The sequence below is a fragment of the Chionomys nivalis genome, chromosome 26 (assembly GCF_950005125.1).
Source record: "Chionomys nivalis chromosome 26, mChiNiv1.1, whole genome shotgun sequence".
Lineage (NCBI taxonomy): Eukaryota > Metazoa > Chordata > Mammalia > Rodentia > Cricetidae > Chionomys > Chionomys nivalis.
In genome coordinates, this window is record NC_080111.1 from 28,216,632 (window position 1) to 28,235,848 (window position 19,217).

Below are 19,217 nucleotides of genomic sequence, written 5' to 3' on the forward strand. Positions count from 1 at the left end.
TATCATATGACAAAAGCATTTGTTTAACTATGTTCATAGCAGCATTGTTTGTAATAGCCAGAACCTGGAAACCACCTAGATGCCCTTCAATGGAAGAATGGATGAAGACAGTGTGGAATATATACATATTAGAGTACTACTCAGCGGTAAAAAACAACGACATCATGAATTTTGCATGCAAATGGATGGAAATAGAAAACACTATCCTGAGTGAGGTATCCCAGACCCAAAAAGAGGAACATGGGATGTACTCACTCATAGTTGGTTTCTAGCCATAAACAAAGGACATTGAGCATATAATTTGTGATCCTAGAGAAGCTAAATAAGAAGGTGAACCCAAAGAAAAACGTATAGTCCTTCGCCTGGATAGGGGAAGTAGACAAGATTGCCGGGCAAAAATGGGAACTTTTGGGTGAGGTGGCATGGGGCTAAGGGGAAATGGGGTGAGAAACGTGAGAAGGGGAGGATGAGGGGAGCTTGGGGGAATGGGATGGTTGGGATATAGGAAGGGTGGATACGGGAGCAGAGAAATATATATCCTAATTAAGGGAGCCATCTTAGGGTTGGCAAGAGACTTGACTCTAGAGGGGCTCACAAGTGTCCAGGGAGATGTCCCCAGCTGGTACCTTGGGCAACTGAGGAGAGGGAACCTGAAATGACCCTATCCTATACTGATGAATATCTTGCATATCACCTTAGAACCTTCATCTGGCGATGGATCAAGATGGACAGAGACCCAATTTGGAGCAACGGACTGAGCTCTTAAGGTCCAAATGAGGAGCAGAAGGAGGGAGAACATGAGCAAGGAAATCAGGACCATGAGGGTGCACCCACCCACTGTGACAGTGGAACTGATCTATTGGGAGCCCACCAAGGTCAACTGGACTGGGACTGAATAAGCATGGGATGAAACTGAACTCTCTGAACATGGCGGACAATGAAGGCTGATGAGAAGCCAAGGACAATGGCACTGGGTTTCGATCCTAATACATGAACTGGCTTTGTGGGATCCTAATACATGAACTAGCCTGTTTGGATGCTCACCTTCCTGGACCTAGATAGAAGTGGGAGGACCTTGGACTTCCCGCAGGGCAGGGAATTTGGACTGCTCTTCAGTATCGAGAGGGAGGGGGAATGGAGTGGAGGGAGGGGGGAGAGGAGTGGGGAGAGGGAGAGGGGAGTGGGGGGGAGCAGGCAATGTGTGGGAGGAGGGGGAGGGAAATGGGAAACGGGGAGGAGGCAGAGATTTAAATTTAAAAAGAATAAAATAAAAAAAATAGAGATGGGGGCTGGAGAGATGGCTCAGAGGTTAAGAGCACTGACTTTCCTTCCAGAGGTCCTGAGTTCAATTCCCAGCAACCACGTGGTGGCTCACAGCCATCTGTAATCAGATCTGGTGCCCTCTTCTGGCGTATAGGCACACATGCAGCCAGAATATTGTATACATAATAAATAAATAAATCTTTAAAAAAAAAGAGAGATGGTTAAGGAAACAGTGAAAGCAGACAAGCCCATTTCCCCACATTGGTCCTGCCATCTTAGAGTCCCCATCTAAGACATCTTAACTTACCCAGAAGAGCAAGTGAATTAGCAGTGTCTTCAGTATAAGTTATTTCATCTGATACTTTCTTTTTCAAAAATGGCAAGCTTCAATAAGAACAAAGATGTCAGAATTACTAGTCAGTGGACGCATCACTTACAAAGGGGGGATATTCATTTTCTAAAGAATAAAGTGATACTCTCTCCTGGTCGATTGTATTCTTTAGTGTGAAGCAGGGACAACAATCAGAAAGAAAACTATATTTCTAACTAACCAACCAGAGAGAAAAACAAAACAAAAAACCACTTCCATAAGAATGAAGAGAGGCAAGCTGGATGGTGGTGGTACACACCTTTAATCCCAGCACTGGGGTGGGGGCACAGAGGCAGGTGGATCTCTAGCAAGAGCTAGTTCCTGAACAGGCTCCAAATCTACCGATAACCCCGTCTCAAAAAACAAAAACAAAACAAACAAACAAAAAAAGAATGAAGAGAGGCACAAGCGAATAAAGTAATCGTCCATCCCTGTTGATAAAACACTTATGTATTAGCTTTCTGAGGGCAAAGTCATAGCAAATTATAGTTATAATCACAGTTAGGAAGATTCAACTAAAACTTAAACATGTTTAATGTCTTTCCCTGAAGTTTGTAAAGTAGGATGCACCAGATTAATGGGTTGTTTCTTCTGGCAGGTCAGGGCCCCTCCTTATGAACTGAATTGGAAGTATTTACAAAAGAACAGAATGCTTTGGGGAACAACAAGGAATTCAACTTTAAAAATATTGATTCTATGAGACTTTCAATTCAGAGTTACCATAATCAAAGTTATCTGAAAATACTTATTTATAAATCACAGAAGATCAAGTTTATGAATTGTGGGTCATTATTCTAAATTTCAAGGGACAGATGAAAGTTAATTCTTAAAATATAAACTGTTTGAATATCCTGTGCTATTTGAAATATAACATATTTATATAAATGACTCCTAACTCATGTCTTCCAAAAGCATTTACCCAGTAGTTGGAAAGAGGCATTGAGAATTATCATATGTAGATTTAGACTACACAAGTTAATTTGAATTTAAAAGTATATCAAGGCAAGCTACAAAAAGACAATTCTATAATTTCTATGGGGATTCATTCCTTTAGAATTAAATTAGGAAAAAATAACATTATTTATTATCTAGTCAACTGATGGACAGCTAAAGATCTCAAACCTAAAACTCTAAATATCTTGTCCCATCTTCTCATTTTCTACCAAAGGAGATTCATATAGGATAAAGAGTCGAGGTGTGGGATGTCCAACTTAAAAGCTAAACAGAAAATAAGACATACTCCTGGTGCAATGAACAAGCATATTAGAGACCAAAGAGGAAAAACTTGATGTATTTTCAATTTTTTAATCTCCAAACTTTTCTTGAGAAGACAACCAAGTGAGGACTGGGTGTAGCGAAATGATGAGCATAGGTGGAAACTTGAAACGTAAAAAATTAGTGATGTGAGTAACCCTAAAGGGAGGGGAAGGGAAGAGTGAGGTGAGCAGAGCTGCAGCATGGCAGGCTGAGACACCGCACAGACCAAGGAGCAGCACTGCAGAGCAGTGACCCTGCAGGCCACGCTGTGAACCCAGTCCTTTAGGACCTGCAAGCACCCACAGTGAAAGGGCTGTCCACAAAACAGTCAGATGCCAGCATGAGAACATATAGTTAGTGCCTTGAAAGTGCTAGAAGAAACTTATTTCCTTATTTATTCGATCTCTATTTAAAAGGCCAAGTGTAAGCATTTGGGAAATCATTTTTCATTATTTTAGTATAATACAGAAATTGCTCCAGAATTTTTTATTTGGCTTCTGCTAAATTTAAGACTTGGAATGTCCCTGTATATATACATAGTCCTACTAATAATATCACTTTTCTATTTAAAATATTAAATTGGTAGATAGCTTTAGAAGACAAAATAACCAAAATGACTCATTTCCAACTAAGAAGTTTCTTCTACTAACAGTTCAGGAAGCAGAAAATGGCCACTGAAACAGTCGTCAAGAGCAGCCACTGTGTGGCAGCAAAGAAGCATTCTATATGTGTTTGTGCTTCCAGCGCTGCTGCGGGAACTGCAGGAGAGGAGGGTGAGGCAGGGTAATTTTATAACTCTTATCTTTAGTTTATATTCCCATATAGACATGAAACAGATTTTTCTCCCTCATTCAAAATTACAAGATCAAATGAAATCTGACATAGAACAAAGTATATTTGTGAGAGTCAAATTTCCCAAAGAAAGAGAAAAAAGAAAATCAAACTGAAACTAAGTAACACTAAATTTATTTAAAGATCTCAAAAACACTACAATCCATTAGTTTCATCTGCTTACCAATCATGTAGGAGTGACAACTTTAAGTATTTTACACTTCAATATAATCTCTTCTGGAGCAATCTGAGACTGCAACATTTGAAATAATAACTGTCCAAATCCTGCCGCCAACTTGTTTAAGTTTTGTTTTTTAGTTCTATATTACACACACACACAAATCTTTTCTCCAGACAGAGTTTCTCTGTGTAGTGCTGGCGGTCCTGGACCTCACTCTGTAGAACAGACTGTTCTGGAACTCACAGAGATCTGCCTGCCTCTGCTTCCTGTGTGCTAGGATTAAAGGTGTGCACCACCACTGTCCAGCTAAACTTTATATTACTGATACACTCTATATCCAATACCTTTGCAATAAAAAATAAAACATAATATAGTATATAGCAGTACAAAGTAAAGTTAAACAACTTACCCACACAGTTTTATAAGGTCAGATGCAGGTTCCACAAAACAGGGCTGCTTTTCAATTTTTTCTGCACACAGACCCAGGATTTTAAACACCTGTGCCAGATCCCTTAGAGGCTTCAATGTTTTGTTAAGAAATAAAATCATCATAGATTTATAAACACGTCTATAGGCCTTTCCTCCAGAGAGCTTATGAAATTCTATCTTGTTAAATGTGGTAAGCATTATTTTAATTATTACTTTCAAGTCTAAAGAGAAAAGTGTAACTATATTTTAGCAACAATATTTTTGTCTTAGTAACCTTTATTTCAACTCAAAACACAAAAAGATACAGCTCAAATCTTATTTTAATGTATTTTGTTCAGGTGTGTGTTTCAAGACAGGGCTTCCTTGAAGCTTTGGAGCTTGTCCTGGAACTCGCTCTTTAGACCTGACTGGCCTCGAACTCACAGAGATCCACCTGCCTCTGCCTCCGAAATGCTGGGATTAAAGGTGTGCGCCACCACCGTCCTCCCAGATGCATTTTTTCTAATTAGCATTAAATTGGTTGGGATTTTATTTTATTTAAAACTCACATAAGAGCCAAATGTACCTCTTCTGGATCTTCAGATAAAAACATATTCTATTTTGTCTGTTTAAAAAAGCATGATTCCTACAAAACTAAATTTCCTTGATTTTGCTTGATATCTGAGAGGTCATGGTGATTATGACTTCAGGATCTGGGTTGCATCCCATTTTCTCTAGCTTTGCTGTGAGCTTCTTAGGCAGGGGTGGGAACACTTCTGTTAACTTCTGTTATGTAGCAATCACCTCTGAATTAAAACACTCACTCCTGTAGGAAGAAGTGGCTCCTATGCCTTAGAAATTAAAAAAAAAATCTTACAAGCTGGAATTTATGAGGGGCGGTAAAGACAGGCTGTAAGGATGCAGCTTTGTGAATTCTCACTGTCATTAGTGATGGGTGTGCTTTTTAGTAAGGCAGCTTCCTTTGAGTCATCCATGGTCCTGCAAGTAACCCCAATAAAGTCACTAAATTAGGCTTGGGCAGAACTGTTTATTTGGTTTGTCATCAGTGCTTTTTCTGAGTTAAATAGGTCTGTTCATGTCTCCCCAGGAAAAGTCAAACAGGAACAGACAGAAGCGAAGATAAGTTGGGACAGAGAGATTGTATGGTCCCAGAAACGTGTGATGAGACACGCACCTGTGGCTCATCAGTTTGAAGGCAATGTCCGTGGAGGACAGTCCCAATATGGTACCTTCCTCCGTGTGGTAAGGGGTGGTGTCTTCCTTGTGGTAGTGTGGCTGCGTGCTCCTTGAGATGTGTGCTAGGACATGCAGCCAAGTCTAAGCTGTCTCAGATGGAACACCTTAGGGTGGTGGGGTGGGAATCCAAATTTGGTCATCTTCTTTTATGCAGTATAGGAGTGATGTGTCTCCTTGATAAGTGGGATCCCCTGCATGAGTAAGTAGACGCTCTGACAACAGTTCACGGACTAGACACTGCATGGCAGTCCACCACAGTCCACGGACTAGACACTGCATGGCAGTCCACACAGTCCACGGACTAGAGACTGCATGGCAGTCCACCACAGTCCACGGACTAGAGACTGCATGGCAGTCCACCACAGTCCACGGACTAGACACTGCATGGTAGTCCACACAGTCCACGGACTAGACACTGCATGGCAGTCCACCACAGTCCACGGACTAGAGACTGCATGGCAGTCCACACAGTCCACGGACTAGACACTGCATGGTAGTCCACCAAGAGCATAGCACAGGTGATGTAGCACAGGTGACACAAGGCGGTTAGCAAGCTGTGCTGATCTTGGCATGACCACTGCTATATGTAATGGCATGTGCAAATAAGGCAGACATAGCTACTTAAAGAAAGTGCTTGTTTAAAGAGGAATTAGAATGGGAAGGGACATGAAACTATCGCCCTCCATGTTAGCCTCCAATTTGGTGGATAATTTCTAAAGCACTCCTGCCAAGCGGCTAGAAATGATCGAATTCAACCAAGAGCCATAAGCCATGATGGAAGGGACAGAGCATAAGTCAGAGCAGTACTAGAAAGCCTTTCCTGAGGTCCAGAAACTTAGAACTCGTGGGAAGAATCCAACAGTGATAAGGACAGAAACAAAGCAGAAGTGATGTAAGACACCCCTCAGGTCTGATTGTTAAGAGAAATGAAGGAGAAACCCAAGATCCAAGATGCGGGGGGGGGGGGGGGAGGCTTACCAATGGACAAGGAAGGGCATGGTGGATCTGACCTTTAATAGAGAAGAAGGGAGAATCCAGGATTTAACATGTCTTAAGAATGGGCAGTGAGGAAGTGGACATGGTTGACATGATAGAAGACATCCCTCAGATCTGACCTTTAGAAGAGATGGAAAATCCCATCACTCAACATATAGACAGAAGTCCTAATAATGGCCCAGTAGGAAGAATATGATAACCGTGTGCTCCTCAGCACCTGAACTGCTTGAATTGGGACTCTCTTCAATGAGTAGCGGCAGAGCCTGTCACTGGTTCTCAAGGCTATGGGACACGGCAGTGGATAGTTCAGCCTGAGCACCCTGGCTGTGGAGAAGCTGAATGATAGGACTTCCCTCTTAGAAAGAAAAGCAGCAGGATCTGAGGCAAGGCGAGGAAAACCAGCTCCTGATGGCTGACTCATGTACCACTATTAGGGACACTTGGGGTTATTGCTGGCTCAAGTTTCCATGAATACCAGGAACTGGAAGATAATAAAGAGACAGACACTACTGAAGGAATTGAGCTCACACTCAGCGGTGTTACTCAGTGACTAGTTCACCTGGTCAGGTAGACATGTGCTTGATAACTAATGTTTTGAAAAGGTTGATTTAGGAGGGACGTCATGTGACTTTCCTGAGCCCTATGGTGAATATAATCTTATTGATTATATACTCTTATAGAGATTATAAGATTCTGGTGAATCTGACCTATATCATCACACTAATGGGGTCTGGCATCCAACTCAAGTATGTAAAGTGAAAAACAAAACGGAACCTAGAAGAGATGAAAGAAGGGCAAAGCAGACAAAGGGTAAAGGGCAAAGGTGCGCCGAGTGTACCTCGGTTTCTGTAAATCAAATGTGGCAAGATTTGTGTCCAGCCAGAGTTCCTATGGAAAAATTGACAGAAGCTAAATTCTATGCTAGTAAACTTCCAGAAGGCTTGAAAGTCTGAAAGAAGTTCATAGAAGGTATAATTGATAAAACAAGATGCAAGAGACCAAGCTTGTACTGGCAGATGTGAGCTCGGCTGTCAGGAAAGCTCAGGGGACGTCCCACGGTCCTCACGCAGCTCCCCCTTCTTCATCTCAGGACAGCACTCCTTCAGCCTGGACACAAAAGACTGCTCAAGACTGACGCACAGCCATGCGGGCAGAATTTGTCTTGTAAAGGGTGTCATCAACCAAATCAGTCTATTACTATTTTAGAGTTCCCGATAATATTTAAAAATAACTATTATTTATAATTAAAACTTGGATACTTCTCTGTTACGAGACAATGTATATATAAATGACATTGTTTCACAAATGTCCTCATTAAATGTTCCATGCTGTGGATGAAAAAATTCTACACTGGTGGGAAAAAAAGTCTAAGTTTGTTCGAGGAGGCAGAGAATTGTGCCTCCAGATTAAACGGCATGCCCTTCTCTCCCGCAAACAGTGTGCTGGGAGGGAAAGTCATTTGCCTACCCTGAGCCCGGACCTACACCCAGGGCTGGCCTGAGGAAGAGGCATATCAGCAGCTGCAGCCACAGTTTCAGCCTGGAGCCTACAGACCTGGGGAACCCGCTTGAGCAGCAGGAGAAGCGGACCTGAACGCATACTGCTCCTATGTGACTTCACACAGGAGGCCTCTTAGGAATGGATGGGGGGGGGAAGGTCGGGGGAGTGGGAGGAGGGGAGGGAGGGGGAACTGGGATTGGTATGTAAAATTAAAAAAAATTTTCAAAAAATAAATATACATATATTTATGTATATTTATGTACATATATGGTAGATTTTAAGTCTAAAAATTTTACATATCAGAACACACACACACTGTTTTTTTTTTTTTTTTTGAGACAGGGTCTGTGGATCCACTTGGCCTAGAAGTTACTAGTCAGCACAAGTGATTTCCAATTTACAGTAACCGTCAGTTTCCTAAATGCCAGGATTACAGTCATGAGGCACCAGACTCAGCAATATTCTTTCTCTCTCTCTTTTTTTTTTTTTTACTTTTTTTTACTTTTTTGGTGTTTTCAAAACAGAGTCTCACTATGTAACCCTGGTTGTTCTGGAATTCACTATGTAGACCAGGTTGACCTTGAAGTCATAGATCTACCTGCCTCTGTCTTCCAAGTGCTGGGATTAAAGGCATTCGCCACTATACCCGGCAATACTCTTAATCTTTAGCCCATATTATGGATTTAATATTGGTGTCCCTCAAAGTTACATAGTGTGGTGGTTTGAATGAGCAGTGTTCCCCATAGACCTGATCCTGAGCTATTGACACTGTCTGCAAAGGTTATGGATGGAAGCCTTCCTTAGAGAACTGCGGGTGGGCTTTGGGGGCTGACAGCCTCACCCCACTTCCAGTCCTTGCACTCTGCTTTCTGCTGTGACTCAAGGTGTGCTCTCTCAGCGGCCTTCTCTGGCCTCCCATTGCTGTGCTCCCCCTCCATTGTGAACTCACCCTCCACAACTGAAAGCCAAAATAAACCTTTTTTTCCGGAAATCTCTTTGAGTCATGGTTATCACAACATGCAATGTTGATGCAAAAGCACAGCTCTCACCTCAGCAGGGATAAGAGACAAGTTTATTCTGGAGCAAATCTGAGTGAACATGGCCTGGGAATACAGATGTAGTGTCAAATTCCATGTTCCAGTGTGGAAGCAGTTTATAGTAACGGAACAAAGAACACTTTCCAAACGCGTGAGTAAAAGCATTAAGTAGGTGCTGCAGCCAAGCAGGGCGGTATTGTCTCTAGGGCCAGATAGCATATGCGGACACCCAACCTTTCAGTCGGGGGAAGACACAGCTTTCTAATATCTTCCAGAAGGTTTTTGTCTGTTATTCACAGGATGCTAGGTCCACACAGAGATGGGAAGGAATGGCTATTTAGGGAGCTAAAGAGAACCCAACATAAACTGCAATTAGACTCTGGACCTATAATGTTCAGACCGCTTCAGGGCCATTGAAGGTCTAATCCATCAGTCTTGCAGATTTGAAGGAACTTTTGTTCAGAGTTCCCTGTTTGTCAGTATCACATTTCGTCCATGTGGAAACCACGCCTCATACCATTTATTAAATATTATAATATGTCCCTCATAGCTAGGAAGACCCATTCCTCAAATCTGATGTAGACAGGGCTGGGTAGCAGGCAGAACAATAGTTTTCGGGAGAGAAGAATAGGTGGTAAATGCGTTAATAAAGAAACTCCTGGGCTGTATGAGAACTATTAGCCATGATGATCTGATTCTCTTCCCCTTTCCACTTCTGTGCAGCTACAGATGATGTAACATTTAGTTATTCCCCAAAGCCGTAAGATTGCCGGATGAAAATCTAATGATGGGGTGAGCTACTTCCCTGTGCGTTACTGGCCAAGGAGTCTTCCCAAAGTCACCCAAACCATAAAGGCCATTACCACTGCTACTGGTTGCGTGCCAGAATTATGCCGTAGGTCCCTACATGGTGTCGATACCACATGCTTTGGTCACAGGACATGAAGAAATTGAGCTGTGCCTGGACTGGAAACTTTCTCCCTGCTCGCTGGGTTTATAGTGCCAGAGGCATTAGCAGGCTGTAGAAGGAGAACAGTTGTCAATGGCCCTCCCTAGCTATACACTGCAACTACACAGTACCAACCCACTAATGCAACCAGGGCACAACTGTTTCAGATGCAGTCAGTGTCTGTTCATCTTGAAGGCCTACTTCATAAAAGATCCACATCTGGAACTGAGAGCCAAATGGAAAGCTCATGACTGGAGAGGTCATGGTCTCAGTGGGGATGCAGCTACCACTGCCTTGTTACACAGATGGAATCTGCTTGGTAAGCACCTTCTAAACACTTCTGTTGATACCTGTAGACTGCTTCTACTATCAGCCTGGGCCTCTTCTGTGATGGGTGTTTTATGAGAGGCTCATAAAACAACTTCCAAGACGACTGCTGCTCAGGCATCTTGCTCAATACTCAGTCACAGATGGAGGAAACCAATCCAAGGTCTACATCAGCCCCTCCAAGACTCAAGGGAAATGCTGAAGGGAAGGCAGAAAGAACGGAAGAGCTGGATGAAGGGGTGCAGGGCTGTATAGAAATTTCCTTCTAATTGAAGCATTCCCTCCTGAAAAAAAGGACTGAAGGTCCTAAGGCTTAGGAAGTAAACAAAACTCACAAGGTTTAGGAAGTGGAAACTTACAAGAGTCCTAAAGTCCCTCTCTCCAGGGTTGTAGAGACCCACAGCTGCTGGGAAAGGGGACTCTGGAGCTGGCACGCTGCCAACGGGCAATGCAGGAAGCTTGAGTGTGAAGCGTTTCTGAGTCATCGCTCAAGTGGGGTGGGCGCTGCAGCTGCCACTGAGTCACCTATACTCCCGTTAAGAAATGGTGTGTGTATACTTCAGCAACTAGCCACAACAGACTCACTGGCTCACCAAGCTAGACTAGGTAGGATTGTTTCTCTGGTCTGTTATCAGTGATAGCTAGGTGAATAGATATTTGCTCCCATCTCCCCAGGAAGTCTCATAACAATTTCCTAGGGAAGTGCTATTTCCCTAATTTAACTCCATACAGTCTTACAACATCTAAAGCCAGCCTAGTAAAGGTGTTCAGAAACAGAGCCACTTGCAACCAGCTGTCTAATCATAAGGAAAAACAATGATGGAGGTTTCAGAATACTGAGGTGTCAAATTAACCAGGGAGAAATCACTTGCTAGTACGCTTTCTTGGCTACCAATAGGTAGTACTTAATACGCAAAAGCTCTCAGATTGCACTTACAGATCCTCATAAAACAAGGCTACATAAAGAAAACATTTAGAGAAAGTTCTACAATGTTTTGACCTGGAACAAGTTGTTCTTAGATGGACATCTTCTTTAGACCAAATCAGACAACTGTCAGCAAGAGTCAGTCCAATTCTACCCACAGCCGAATTTGATCTGGAGCTATGTTACCAGTCTATGGCAGATGAAAAAGTGAAAGCTGACTTTTGTTTCTGTTTTGAAACAGGTTGTCATTTAGCCCAGGCTGGACTCACACTTACTATGTATGGAGCCAGGCTCTGAATTCTTGATCCTATAGCTTCTACCTCCTAAGGCTGAGGTTATATGGATGCGTCACCACACCAGGCTTGAGAGTAGACATTTTAAAGTATGTATAACAATCTAATGTAACTGGGAAACTTTTTTATGATTTACAAATCATATATATATATATACATATATATATATATATACACATACACACACATTTATAAATCAAATAGCCACCAGCATAAAATTGGTTATTGCACACAGATAGGTCTGAGGCTTGAGTACTGGCTCCTGTCTGTTGTCATAAGGGATTATCCCATCTGATCTTAATAACTTATTTTATAAAGGGAAGAGATATAAGATGGTAATCAAGGTGAAACTTGCTCTGTATATTGGTAGAAATAAGGCTGACTTGGCCCTCCTAATTCTATTGATGGCCTCTGAATCTAGAGATAATAAGGCAGAGAATAATGGCTTCTCAATGATGTCCGTGTCTTATCTCAGAAACCTTTGAAGAGGTTACCTTAAATGGCAAGGAGACTTACAAATGTAGTTAAGAATCTTAAAAGGAAATTGTCCTAGTTAGTTTGTGTCAACTTGACTGGACACAGACAGTGTTGTCTGGGAAGAAGGAGCGCCAACTGAGAAACTGCCTCCATAAACAAGCCTGTAGGCAAGCCTGCGTGGCATTTTCTCCATTAATGATACCTGGGAAGGCCCAATCCATGGAAGGCAATGTCACCTCTAAGGCTGTGGTCCTGAACTGGAAAAGAAAGGCAGCTGAGCAAGTCACGGGGAGCAAGCAGTGTTCCTTCAAGATCTCCGCTTCAGCTCTGCCTCCAGGTTTCCGCCTTGAGTTCCTGCTCAACTTCCTTCCACGATGAACTATAAACTGTAATCTGAAATAAGCCTTGAGTTCCTGCTCAACTTCCTTCCACGGTGAACTAGAAACTGTAATCTGAAATAAACCTTGAGTTCCTGCTCAACTTCCTTCCACGATGAACTAGAAACTGTAATCTGAAATAAGCCCACTGAGGTTTTACTGGTCATGACATTTTATCATAGCAAAACAAAAAGTAAATGAAGACAGGAGTATTCTACTAGAATACCCAGATGGGTTCAGTGTAATCATTAGGACCCTTATAAGGGGCAATGGGAGTGAGGAGTGTCAGAGACAGGAGGAGGAGATGCTAGAACCAAGCAGAGAGGAGAGTGACACCACTGGGAGGCGCCAGTTCATGAGCCAATAGTCTGCAGGAAGCCTATAGCAGGTGGGAAAGTCAAGGAAATGGGCCCCTCACCTCCCTCCTGAATCTTTGTTGTACCAGTCCCTGCTGGGACCATGACATTAGCCAAGTGAGCTTCTGGTCTCTAGAATGATCAGATAAGAAACTTACCTGACCTGGTCTGTGACACCTTGTTAATGGGACAAGAGGAAGGAACCCAGCACATTTTCTAGTGTTTCCAGAAGAATGAAAGGAACATGCACACACATATATATAAAGGATACAAATCCATTCTGATAACAATGTACCACTTTCGCGACACTAATAAGTTGTTTTTCTTCTAAGTCATCCTAAAACAAATAAATGATCTGTTAGTTCTTTTGTGCCATTTATTTTATTTTTTATTTTTTATTTTTTGGTTTTTTTCGAGACAGGGTTTCTCTGTAGCTTTGGTGCCTGTCCCGGAACTAACTCTTGTAGACCAGGCTGGCCTCGAACTCCCAGAGATCCACTTGTCTCTGCCTCCCGAGTGCTGGGATTAAAGGCGTGTGCCACCACCGCCCGGCTTCTTTTGTGCCATTTAATAGGTTAAGATTTTTAAAAGTTTAATGTATATAAACACATTGAAATAACTAAGTAATTCTTACATAAAAAGCAAATGTATATATGGATACAACATCACATAAAGAAAAGAGAACGAGAAATGCTAACTATAAGAGGATAAGGAAGAACTGAATTCAGTGATGAACATGAATTATCAAAGAAGAAATAAAGCACATTGTTTTTCTAGTTATCTGTAATAGAGTTTTTATTTTGGTGATGGAAAAATGCGAAAAATATACTAAAAAGGGAAACAAAGTTTCACGTGAAGCCTCACAGCTTCTGTCCTGAACAAATATAGAAGCTCACTGGATGATACAGACTTTCAATATAGTTAATATGCCTCGACACAGTAATGTTTCCAAAACTCATGTGTCAACTAAAAACAAGCCCCTGATATATGCCTCTCTCTCATCTCACACTTACTGTATGTGTGTGTGTGTGTGTGTGTGTGTGTGTGTACATTCAAGCATCCTATGGCACACATGAGGACATCAGTGGACAACATTCGGGAGTTTGGTTTCTCCTACCACCATGTGGGTTTTGGGAATTAAAATCAAGTACTCAGTTTTTTTTTTTTTGGTTTTTTGAGACAGGGTTTCTCTGTGGTTTTGGAGCCTGTCCTGGAACTAGCTCTTGTAGACCAGACTGGTCTCGAACTCACAGAGATCCGCCTGCCTCTGCCTCCCAAGTGCTGGGATTAAAGGTGTGCGCCACCACCACCCGGCAAGTACTCAGTTTTGATAGCAAATACCTTTACCCAAAGAGCTACCTTGCTGGCTTCTACCCCTTTTCAAATTAAACTGTCCATGAAAAGTTCTTGCACTGTCTATATTTTCCACTCTAACTTCAAAACAAAAACAAAAACAACTATAAGGACCTTTCCATAGTTGTGTTTTATTTTTTTAATGCAGATATATTTACAATTTAAACACTTAAACTTCACAAAAACCAGTCATAAAAAGATAAATTACTCTTGGTAGTTGCTTATTTTCCTTCTCTAAAAAAGTAGAGACTAAAAATGTTAAAGCAATGGCTAAATGTTTATGTTTACTAATCATAGAATGTTACTTTGTTTAGGTGGCTATACCTGAGTCAATCTATTTCCTGTTTATTAAAAATGTGCATTTATATTTGAAAATGACTACTGGTAATTCTATAGTGAGTGCTAGCTCTGAGGCACTTACCAGTACCTGGGTAGCATTAGGCGAGTGTTGGTGTGAAAACATATGCAAACACATGTATACAAACACAATATACATACACATGTATACAAACACAATATACATACACATGTATACAAACACAATATACATACACATGTATACATACACAATATACATACACATGTATACAAACACAATATACATACACATATATACATACACAATATACATACACATGTATACAAACACAATATACATACACATGTATACATACACAATACACATACATATGTATACATACACAATATACATACACATGTATACAAACACAATATACATACACATGTATACATACACAATATACATACACATGTATACAAACACAATATACATATACATGTATACATACACAATATACATACACATGTATACATACGCAATTAGTACATCTTTTCCCAATACATTCTTTTAGTCTTATAAAAATTATTTTCTTTGTATTCTCATCATTTTTCTCAGAAAAATCATATATATATACATATATATATGTGTGTGTGTGTGTGTGTGTGTATGTATGTATAAATCTGTTTACATGTCCTGACTCAGATTAGAAATTTTCTCTAGTTCTTCTGTGTCCTTTTGCTACTTCTCCAGTCCTATTTAGCACAGGATAGATGGCTCTTTCTCTGCTCTTGAGGTATCAACCCAGAATTGAAAGTCCATTCTCTACTCTTGCAGGCCCTTCTGATCATAGCCAATATAGTTGGGTTTGACCTTCTTATGAAAACAAATTGGTTCTCATACTAAATTTAAGTTCCTTGACTATAAAACATATATTGTAGGGAAAAGTTTCAACAAAAGAGATAACAATATTTATGTTAGAGGGAATGCCCATTACTGTTCAGGGACATACGAGTTTCTAAGTGATAGAGCAAAGTAACTTCTTCTCCAAGATTACTCACCTTATCATTCTCTTCAAGAAGTTTGATGATACGATTAAGGTCCATAGATTTGAAAACACCCTAGAAATACACAGCAGTTACTATTCCACCCACACCACCACCCACAACCCCACACATATGTTCTTTGCAATTTTCACACAGTGCATGTTAATCATATATATATATATATATATATATATATATATATATATGCACCCACTCCCTCTCTCCAGCTTCCCAACCCCCTTTTACCCATTATATCTTCCTTCTTGTTTCCAGTTCTCTTATTTTTTATAACCCACTGAGTCCACTTAAAGCCACCCATATGTACGTGGCTATGAAGTTATTAAATCTGGCATGGGCAACCTGCCAGCAGGCTGCCCCTCAAAGAAAAGTGACTCTTAGTCCCATCAATTGCCAACAGCCCCTTGTCTGGGGGTAGGGTTTTGGAGAACCTCACACTTATTAACTATAATCATTAAATTGTTATATTTACCATTAACAAATAGTTTGGTAAAAATAACATTGCCTTTGGGATTTGGAGTTTTAACAATGTCTGTGCCCTGTGGTTACTTTAACTTTCTCTTTTCTTCCTGTGTTTCCAGAATTTATGGATACAGATATAGCTACAGGCAAATAGGGTAGCCTTTCATGTTACAACTTTTGAAATATTTGCTTTGAGGGTTAGATAAAGGTATTGAAATAAAAACTTGGTGCATGATTGTTTTGTATCCAATTTTTCTTCCCCAGATAACCTTTCATAAAAAAAATGGAAAGCAGCAAGGATTTCTTTTGTATTTACCCGCACTATCACTGTATGTTGCTCTGGATTCTTTTGTATTTACCCGCACCATCACTGTATGTTGCTCTGGATTCTTTTGTATTTACCCGCACCATCACTGTATGTTGCTCTGGATTCTTTTGTGTTTACCCGCACCATCACTGTATGTTGCTCTGGATTCTTTTGTATTTACCCGCACCATCACTGTATGTTGCTCTGGATTCTTTTGGTTTACCCGCACCATCACTGTATGTTGCTCTGGATTCTTTTGTGTTTACCCGCACCATCACTGTATGTTGCTCTGGATTCTTTTGTGTTTACCCGCACCATCACTGTATGTTGCTCTGGATTCTTTTGTGCTTACCCGCACCATCACTGTATGTCGCTCTGTATACATTCTACTCCCCAGCTCTCCATAAGCTTTCATTGGCAGGCTCTAAGTTTCAGGAGTGACAGGCTTACTGTCCCGATCTCAGGTAGCTATCAGCAGTAATACAGAAGGCTCTGGATGTCATACAAAGGACTTAGGAAGCCATTGAATGTTTTGAGACTGAATACATAAATGGACAATGCCCAGACTTGTCTGTTGACAATTACTTATGTAGTCTAGCTTGAACTCAGGCTCAGCCTGAAAATTCCACAGCAATCTATGAAGGAAAGCCATAACTTCTATAGAAGCAGGCTTAGAAAAATCAAAGTTTGATCATTGACTTCCAGCTGCTCCACTGTTTTACCTCCTGATTTCAACTTGGGATCAATCATAGAAAGCCAAAAAGAAACAGTCAGCAAAAAATACACAATTATGCTTCGCACTGCAATTACATCGGATGTCCAGCCTCCAGCATGCTTCTCAGACAACCATTTCCGATCATCACAACCTACCCTCCACATCAATCATCACAACCTACCCTCCACATCAATCATCACAACCTACCCTCCACATCAATCACCACAACCTACCCTCCACATCAATCATCACAACCTACCCTCCACATCAAGCTTTCACGCCAGTCTTGCACTCTCTGAGAAAAGTAAGCAGTGCTGCATGACTCCTCCCAACAGCAAGTGTTGACTAAATAGTGTCTGTCTTTTTGGGTGGTCTTCCTTAGGGTTAGCCAGAAGAATGAAATAACAAAATGATGACCTTTTTCTGCAGTGTGGTGACCTAATTAGAAGGAACTAGCTCACGGTAGAAGTGTGTACTTCAGCATTGGATACAGACCACAGAAAATGGACTTAATACACCCAGGAGGTTGAATTTGTAGGATCTAATAAGGAACTGGATGTGGCGGGCGGGGGTGGGGGTGGGGGGTGAGGGTACGTTGTTGGCTTAAGGAACCATAGGAGACAGATAGTGCTGGGAAAAGAGGTGTGTACTGGGGCTGAGGATGAGCTCTCACAGGTTTCTAGGGGAATCACGCTACTGACTGAGCACCCCATTCCCACCTTGAATATCAGCTGCAGTACGGTGTAAGCATCAGGACATCTGATGAATCAAACTGGGCCACAGGATTCTGGAGCATGGGCTCAATGGACTAACTGGAGGTTTGGGTTAAATTAGGCAACTAATCACAACCATAACATTGAGTGTCCTCGTTGTCTCAGGCATTGTTATAGGTGCTAGTAGTATGAAAAGGAAAGATACCAAATCTGCTTACATAAACAATATGCTATGGAGGGCATTAAGTGTAACATTACAATAAGAGATAAAGTAGAGATAAATATTCTAACTGTAATTCTTGCTTGATAACTGTTTTGTTATATGTTTTACTATGTTAAAATTAAAGCCTTCCTTTTTGTTTAAACAGAAAAGGGGAAATGGTGTAGGAGTTCCTTCTGTTTGTGTGTTGCTATCATTGGATAATGAATAAAGAAACTGCCTTGGCCTAGTTGATAGGGCGGAACTTAGGTAGGTGGGGAAGACAGAACTGAATGCTGGGAGGAAGAAAGGCAGAGTAGAAGAGAGACACCATGGAGCCACCAGAGACAGACATGCTGAATCTTTCTTGATAAGCCATGACCTCGTGGTGATATACAGATTAATAGAAACGGGTTAAATCAAGATGTGAGAATTAGCCAGTAAAAGACTAGAGATAATGGGCCAGGCAGTGATTTAATTAATACAATTTCTGTGTGGTTATTTTGGGTGTAAGCTAGCCAGGTGGCCGGGACAAACAATTAAGTCAGTAAGTTATATAGCACGGGGTTTGATTACAATGTTCTAGAGAAAATGAAATCATTATAAAGTACTGGCTTGCTTGAGTAGCCAGTGAAGGACTGACTCACAGAGAGGGCCCCATTTCAGCCAAGTCTTAGAGGAGGTGAGTGAGTAAGCTGTGTCTAAGGAAGAGATAATGTCCATGCAATGGGCACAGAAAGGGCAAAAGTCTGGGGACTGGAACCCTTGGCAAACTTGAAAAGTCAGGAAGTCAAGAGTGATTGGACCATGGAAGAGTGTATAAGCTAGGACTTATGTTTCCACTCTGAACCCAGAGTAAAGGAGCTCAGGGAAAGGCATGACAATATTAAGATATATTTCCTTAATATAAACACAAGGAGAACCCTAAGAGAGGCATACATGGATCTCCCTGGAAAGGGGAAATAGACAGAACTTCTGAGAAAATTGGGATCATGGGTGGGGGAAGAAGAGAGGGCAGAAGGGGAGGGGGAGGGAAGAAAGAATGGGAAGAGAACAAGAAGAAATAGGATGGCCGAGATGGGGGAAGGACAGAGGAGGAGAGCAAGGAAAGAGATATCCTGGTTGAGGGAGCCATATGGGGCTAGCAAGACCCCTGCACTAGGTGAACTCCCAGGAATCCACAAGGATGACCCAGCTAAGATACTAAGCAACAGTGAAGAGGATACCTGCACTGGGCTTCCCCTGTAATCAGGTTGATGACTACCTTAATAATCATCACAGAACCTTCATCCAGTAACTGAG

The 19,217-nt window shown here is 41.4% G+C and overlaps 1 protein-coding gene across 5 annotated transcripts in view; it reads right to left on the reverse strand.

Annotated features, from left to right (window-relative positions):
* The window catches only part of Cfap69 (cilia and flagella associated protein 69), a 78,382-nt gene that overhangs the window by 53,231 nt on the left and 5,934 nt on the right, over nucleotides 1–19,217 (reverse strand). For 2 of the 5 annotated variants that reach the window (XM_057758876.1, XM_057758875.1), the window contains exons 2-5: nucleotides 15,517–15,576; nucleotides 13,076–13,141; nucleotides 4,312–4,421; nucleotides 1,571–1,647 (exon numbers count right to left, since the gene is read on the reverse strand). In XM_057758876.1, coding sequence (XP_057614859.1) covers nucleotides 1,571–1,647; nucleotides 4,312–4,421; nucleotides 13,076–13,141; nucleotides 15,517–15,576 — 313 coding nt within the window. Of the gene's footprint in view, nucleotides 1–1,570; nucleotides 1,648–4,311; nucleotides 4,422–12,273; nucleotides 12,336–13,075; nucleotides 13,142–15,516; nucleotides 15,577–19,217 lie in introns of those variants that run through there. The other 3 variants (XM_057758879.1, XM_057758877.1, XM_057758878.1) reach the window with 3 other exon arrangements.